The following is a 7,709-nucleotide window of genomic DNA, read 5'->3' as shown; positions in this document are numbered from 1 at the left end:
TGGACCCCAAATTAGAGAAGTACTCAAAGATGTCAACTTCAAGACAACACTAAAAAGTTGGTTTGCATTCATAATGAGTATAATACATTTAATTTTGTTGACCAGTGTAATTATTTCAAATTTTTGCCTCAAGGGCAGCTTGAGGGAGATGGGGATGATCAATTACATCGACCCTAGTGTTCAACTGGTATTTATTTTATCGAACCTGAAAGGATGAAAGCAAAGTCAACCTTGGCAGAATTTGAACTCAGAACGTAGCAACGGGTAAAATACCACTAAGCGTTTCATCCAGCATGCTAACCACTCTGCCAGTTCACTGCCTTAATCATCAAAATAATAATGAAATAAGCTAAATCCATATAAACACCAACTATAGTCACCAACATGAGATCCTCCACATGATTGACTGACTAGCTAGAAATAATAATCAAATACTCTCAAATTACTATCCATTATCTTTAATAAGAAAAAAAAATCTTTGACCCTTGGCCTGCTAGTTCAGGGTTGACCTGGAGATATATGTGTGTACAGTCAAAATTATCCCCATTATTTATGATTTGTAAATTAAGAAGAAAATAACAAATATTCAAGGCTTTAATTTACTTTACTTCATTTGCAGCAATTTTGGTTTTTCACACCATATGAGCACAATAAGCCTCACAATTGTTAAAGCTGCACTGGTTGTATTTTGTATACATAATACATACACATTATGTCTCAGTGCTTCAAATCATTCTTCTGACATTTTTGTAATAGCTGTTTATCAAAATTTGTTTATGCCAAATAAAGCAGCTAATTTCTCGTGACATATAAAATTTCTAACGTGGGTAGTAAGTTATAAAATACATTTATTTACATATTGCAGCAAAACATTACCTCTATTCTACTCTCCAAATACATTTTGATAGGCATCTCCATTATATCCTACTGAAAATATTTTCTAGTCAAAAATTTCTATAATTAATGCAAATAATACATTAATAAGCAGCATTGCTAAATGTTATCAACTAACAAAAAGTGACAACTTATTTTTTCTTTGCTTTTTTATAATTTTTTATTATCTATTGTTTTATTTACTTAAACATTAACATAGCAACAAGCAAAAAATGTGCATTATTTATTATAGTTAATTAACCTTTTTTGAAATTTTATTCTAATAACATTTTATGTTATGCTTTCCTCTAAAAGTGGTACATATTTTCTACTACTGTAAGCAGCTGGTTATAGTTGGTAAATATTCTGTTTACAGTGTGCAAATGAGGGAACTGGGAGTTTCCAGATAGTGGTAATACCTGTGATGACTGGTAACTGGTATGTTGCTCTTTAATTCACAGGATAGATAGACATCACTGGTTTATATCCACCTCCTAAATCTTTCATGTGTGAGCCTGAGCACCATTACCCAGTAAATTGCTTCAGGTCACTAACAAAATGGTTATGTTGGCACATCAACAATGGATGATTAACTTCCATAACAAAGTCACCAGTCAGAGGAGAAAAAGTCTCCAAACAAAATGAAACAGCCTAATTGGAAGAAATCAGCTGTAGATAGATCTGGAGTAGAATAGGCATCACCAAGTATTTATATACCAAACACCTGCTCTATGATGGTCAAATTGAGATATAACTCCTTTATAGGAACACTTACAACACATTAAAAATGAACATTTAATCATTCTATCACCAGCACTGAGTCACCAAAAAAGATCCATGGTTGACAGAATATTACAAAAGCAGCATAGAATGTTAGTATGCTGAAAAATTAAAAATCAGAAAGAACTCCTGCATTAGATGTAGAAGTACAACTGGTACTGTTTTGAGTTCATTGAAACTAGATGGAAACGCACTGAAGAAATGCAGACAGGTGTCACGTACTCTATTTCAGTGGAGAGGAAAACAGCCATGTAAAAGATGTGAGGTTCTTAATCGACTAGTCCATCAATGTCAACTGATGTCGTGTAGGCCCTCTGCCTGCAGGCAAAGTCCTTCAACAGTACAGCAGTATATGTGTAAGCAAAGCCCTCCTACACACACATAACAAACTATGATGATAACCACATTGAAGAATTCTATAAAGAATTGCTGTAACCAAACTCAGGACAATATAGAGAGATAGAAACATCACCACAAAGTATGGTTGGACATTTTGTACACTGGTCCTCTCCATCTTGTATGTGAGACATGAACTATCACCAAGATACAAAAGTGATACAGAGAAAGAAGATACAATCACTAGAAACAAGATGCTATTACAATATTTTAGGCATCTCCTACTTGAACCACATCACAGACAAGCAGGTCCATGAAACCATGCAGCACTACATTGGTTAGCATGAAACTTTATCATACCTAGGTGAAAAGGAAGCTGAAATTGTATGGCCATGTAACAAGGCCGAGGAACCTTGCAAAGACAACTCTTCAAGGAGTTGTAGAGTGAGAAAAAAAGAAAGAGGCAGACAAAGTAAAATAATCAGAGATAAATCATTATCAGAAACCCAAGAACTAGCACATGGCTGTGACAGTTGGGGAAAACTGATGCATGGCATTCCATGACAGTACCTTTTCTACTTCATTAGGAGTTGAGAAGTGAAGCAAACAAGCGTACATTGACCTTTTGGAATGGCTACATCTCTAAAGTATTGAGTGGTCAGTTAACTCTTTAGCATTCACATTATTCTGTCAAAAGTAATGCTTATTTATTTACATCGTTTTGAATTAGTCTTGCTTTATTTTGTAGCTTTGAAAGTTTGATGAGGTAACTGTTAATTTATGGAATGATATTCTAGGGTTGGTGTGAGAGGCCAGATCTGACTAGTTTGAACATAAAACAGGTAGAATATTCTGGCCAGATATTGCTGGTTTAAATGCTAAAGGGTTAAAGGTGTGATTGTTTGATGTTTATGTCTTGCTATACTGCATCTAGGGACTCATACTTAAGACTCATCAAAGCAGTCAAATTTTATTTTATTTGTAAAAAGAAGTGTCTACGAAACTATGGACTAATTTTCATATAGAAAGTGAGAGTCACAGTGCAAGCATTCACATCGTGACTATTTAGAAATTTTCCTGAATATTGTACTAATTCTGTTTTCAGTTTTTTTTTAAATATTCTCTGGTTTCTGTTGTTCAGATGATTTGTGCAATATTGAAAAGATTTAGTATAAACACAACAATATACTCTGCAAGTTTACACAGTAATATATTAAAACAAGTTGTTTACCATTTGCTGAATGCAAAAATTCTTCATCTTCTCCCATTTCTAGTGTTTCATCTTCTCCTTCTTCCTCTTCTTCAGCAGGTTTTTTCAAGATTAATGACAACAGAATTGCCATGCCAAAGACCTGAGTGTATTATCATTTTTAAAGATTATATTGTGAGAAAAGAATATTTTTAACAAACATTGCCAAAGACAGATTTTAATAGAACTTAGAATTACATTTGCCTTATTTTGGATCACTTCTATTTTTTATTTCCCTGATAATTAATCTATACTCATCAGTTTGAGCCAATGAAGGGACCTCTTCACAGTTACTCAACATGCTATGTTTAATAACCAACTTATCTTCACAACATATCCTGCCATGTTAAAAAAAGGACACGTGAGAAAATTTAACAAGAGAAACATTATGCCTACTTAATCAGAGTTGACCTGGGACCAGAACAGTAAATGATTGGTACTTGACTGGACCAATACAACAACACTGATCAATTTTTATAAATCCATTAACTAAGTTTGTTTGTTTTGATTTATTTGAATGTCTATAGCAATACAAAATTCTAAGATTTATTCAAGTTATTTGAATATCTGGTTTAGTTGCCATTGTTAATTTTTCTTTTCTTGAATAAATAAACTTTTTTTTTCTTGAATGGACCTCAAAATCTAATAAGTATGAAGGACAGAACAGAAAATTTAATGCTTTTGGAGATACTGTTTAACACTAAGTCAGCCATAATCAAGTAGATATGTGATCAAAGACATTCAAGTATAAAAATTCCATCTATTGTTTTTTTTAAATTGACAGACAGGTTATGCTTGAATCTATTATCAAAGAATATATTATCTAATGTGTTATTCCTTACTTACAATGATATTTATAATTTTCAGGAAATTTGGCTACCATTTCTAGCATGTCTAGCAACAACATAGAGCTCTTCCATTTAAGCCAAGTGATTTTTCTAAGCAGGCTACATAGTCTTTATTGTACTTTACTTACTTTTATTGGTTCAGTAATGAATACTGAAGAGAAGAAAGATATCAACATGGATGAAATCCATTTGGTACATTTCTCGTTTCCAAAAGTGATTCCGTAAAATGTGACACCAGCGCAACTGCCAGCAACTGTGAGCCACAAAAGAATCCAAGAGATGATTCGACACCACCAAGGAAACAGGAACTTCTTTTTATTTTTCTTGTCATCATTGCCGCTTGCTTTTTTTCGAATTGCTGGAGTATGTGGTCTTGACATAGATGTTCCCGGTCGGCTCAAATCTAAAACAATCACAAAGAAGTGCATCAAACTGGAATAACCAATATCAATAACAACATAATTATCAATATTTGATCAGATGTTTTAGATTCAATTTAATTAATCTCAGTATATATTTCTTTTCTGCATCAAACTGTAAAGTTGAGTAAGTGTTATCAGTTATTTTTTTGCTCCTTCTTTGAGCTCACATCTCCGGATGAAGTTACAGTGGTGATAACATAGTCTATTTCATTCACTAAATGGTAGCTACCTTCTGGCTTTTAGACTTTTCATTTGAGTTTCTGATTTTAAATTATTCCAGTATTGATAAAATTAGTCCCAGTATCATTCAATAAAATTTCAAATCATTCCACTATCAATAAAATTAGTACCAGTAATTTATTGTAGTCAGCTGATTTGACCCTTCTCTTAGAAATAATGGCTTTGTGTATTGGAGGAATTCATTATAAAGCAATATTATTGGTTTAAAATTTTGGCACAGAGCCAGCAATTTCAGGGGAGGGAATAAGTCAATTATATCGACCCCAGTGTTCAACTGGTACTTATTTTATCAACCCCAAAAGGGTGAAAGGCAAAATTGGCCTTGACGGAATTTGAATTCAAAATGTAAAGACAGACTAAATGCTGCAAAGCATTTTGCCTGGTGTGTTAATGATTCTCCTTGCTCACCACCCTATAAAGCAATATTATTAACAACAGAATATGACTACACTGACCTTTATCTGAACCAATTAGATTTGCTTGACTTTTGGACATGTCATCCCAACCAGTCATTACAAGAGGTTGAACATCATTTACTGATGTTATTGTGGGTGTTTCGTTACTTTCTTTTAAGGCTTGCTCTATTCGGGATGGTTTTTCCTTTCGGGGTTTTGATTTACGGAACAAAGTTACGATTATTAAGTTCACCGGAAGGACGATTAGGTTGCTCACGAATCCCATAGATATCTAAAATAAAAATATTTTATGGTCCATTAACACTTATAAACATTCTTGATTAAGCATTAATTTCAAAATGTTTGATGGTAAAAATGAAACTTTGTTTCTGTTATAATAAAGATTTTTGTTGATAAAATTGTAAAGTCATAATATGCTAATTTATTTATCCTCCCTTAAATGTGGCTGTTCTATTGGGACAAGCTATACTGTGGTCCAAGAGAGAAACTCTTACTATGGCTTTCAGTACAAAATGCACACTTGTTTATATCACTGGCAATATAAACAAGAGTATATTTTGCACCAAAAGCCAATATGGGAGCTTCTCTCATAGTAACTATCACAGTAAAGCTTGTTCTGTCAGAACATGCACATTTAAGTGGGGGTAGATATTATCTCTCCGTTTTAATACTGCCTCTGTCACTAATGTATACTTGCTAATTTATTTGTCAATAACAATAATAATTTTTTTTTTTTGTCTTTCTTGAGATTCCTTTCTAATAATTTTAAAAATCATTTTGTAATGACTTTCATAAAAATAATAAATTTGAAAATCAGTATAATTGAGAATAGGTCCATATGTCATTAGAGATAGCAACATTTTAGAAAACTGATGCATGAAGATTATCAGCATAGCTGTTTCTGAAATGTTTTTGTTAGTGTTTAAGTGTTATATTCCTATAGAGGAGTATTTGAAAAAAAATTTTTTCCCTTCTTTTATAATTTTTTAAAATCTAAACTTAATATTGGTTTATAGAAGTGTTGGTTTGAAAATAGGTTTACAAGAAATGCTTATAATTGTAAATCTATTTATGCTTTCTAAAGTAGATAAATCTGATAATATATTGTTTTGTTCAAAATATTTTAAAAGTACAAGAAATTTATAATAATAATAATAATAATAATAATAATAATAATAAATGCTCTGATGCAGTACCAGGCAGTGGCTCTCATGGCTTTTGATCTTAACTTATTGGAAGTCTTATCATGTACATGTTTTTTGTCTTGGTGTAAAAGATTGGCTAAACCAAATATTCTGCTCAATACCACAGATTTGCTTGTCAGTTGTTTGACCTTAACCAGTTGAGCATGTTTCTTAGTAGCTAACAATATGTGCATCTCTGATCACAAGCAGAAGTAGTGGGGGAGCATCATAGCCATGTGTGGAGAGGAATTCTTTGTGTTTTGAATAATTCACTTCTGGAAACATGGGTATTTCATTCATCATCCTTAAAACAAACCTTATTCAGGGACCTTTTGAGGAGGTTGGGCAACTCAACTGGAAGAAAATTTTAACTGGACTCCACCTGCAAGGTCATATGCTGTTAATCTTGATATGAAATCACCATGTCATGCACATATGGTTGTGACACATGTGCCAAAATTAGTCTTTTAGCATATAGTTTTACTTTATTATCGTACAATATTTCAAACTAAAGATGAGTTTCACATAGTTTGAGGTGCAATCAGAGAATAACACAATATTATTTATTAGAAAAAAGAACATGATTGATCATTGTTTGACAACAAAATTTGGATACATGTTTATCATGTAAAAAATATCTCTTTAAAACAACTTGAATAAATTTATTTCTTTTTACCGTTTCTATAGACATTGAGAAAGGGCCAAATGAGAAACCTCCACCACCACCAGACTCTTTGCCATAGTATAAAGCATTGGCAAACATTGATGTGAATAGTAGACAAAGGCAGCAGGATACACGTTGGAGCCGGGTAAATGGACTGCCAGGGGGTCGTCCAATGACAGAGAACCAAAGATGTCCATCTCCCAAATTCTTCTGGGCTCGCTTAGCAAACATGTGTGAGAAATTCAACAGTTGTTCTTTTCCAGCAACAGGAATAATCCGATCAACCTATGGCACCAAACAGAAGGAATTACAAAATAGAAATTACCAACATAGGAAATACTTTTAAAAATATATACTGCTTTAAAGTGCATGCACAAGTGTGTGTGAGTGTGTGTGTGTGTGTGTTATTTCTTTACTACCCACAAGGGCTACACACAGAGGGGACAAACAGGGACAGACAAATGGATTAAGTCGATTATATCAACCCCAGTGCGTAAATGGTACTTATTTAATCGACCTCGAAAGGATGAAAGGCAAAGTCGACCTCGACGGAATTTGAACTCAGAACGTAGCGGCAGAGGAAATACCGCTAAGCATTTCGCCTGGCGTGCTAACGTTTCTGCCAGCTCACCGCCTTAAAAGCAGTATATATATAAAATATATACTGTTTTTAAGTGCATGCACAAGTGTGTGTGAG

General features: G+C 33.3%; 1 protein-coding gene across 2 annotated transcripts in view; it reads right to left on the bottom strand.

The window, feature by feature from the left end:
- LOC106877357 (polycystin-1) overlaps positions 1-7,709 on the bottom strand; it is a 144,523-nt gene that overhangs the window by 6,748 nt on the left and 130,066 nt on the right. For both annotated transcript variants that reach the window (XM_052967101.1, XM_014926242.2), the window contains exons 32-35: positions 7,025-7,297; positions 5,204-5,435; positions 4,215-4,489; positions 3,221-3,341 (exon numbers count right to left, since the gene is read on the bottom strand). In XM_052967101.1, the coding sequence (XP_052823061.1) occupies positions 3,221-3,341; positions 4,215-4,489; positions 5,204-5,435; positions 7,025-7,297 (901 nt within the window). The remainder of the gene's footprint in view (positions 1-3,220; positions 3,342-4,214; positions 4,490-5,203; positions 5,436-7,024; positions 7,298-7,709) is intronic.

This window comes from Octopus bimaculoides, chromosome 4 (assembly GCF_001194135.2).
Source record: "Octopus bimaculoides isolate UCB-OBI-ISO-001 chromosome 4, ASM119413v2, whole genome shotgun sequence".
Taxonomy (NCBI): domain Eukaryota; kingdom Metazoa; phylum Mollusca; class Cephalopoda; order Octopoda; family Octopodidae; genus Octopus; species Octopus bimaculoides.
Note: the sequence above shows the minus strand (reverse complement) of the source record. Positions and strands in the feature narration are given on the sequence as shown.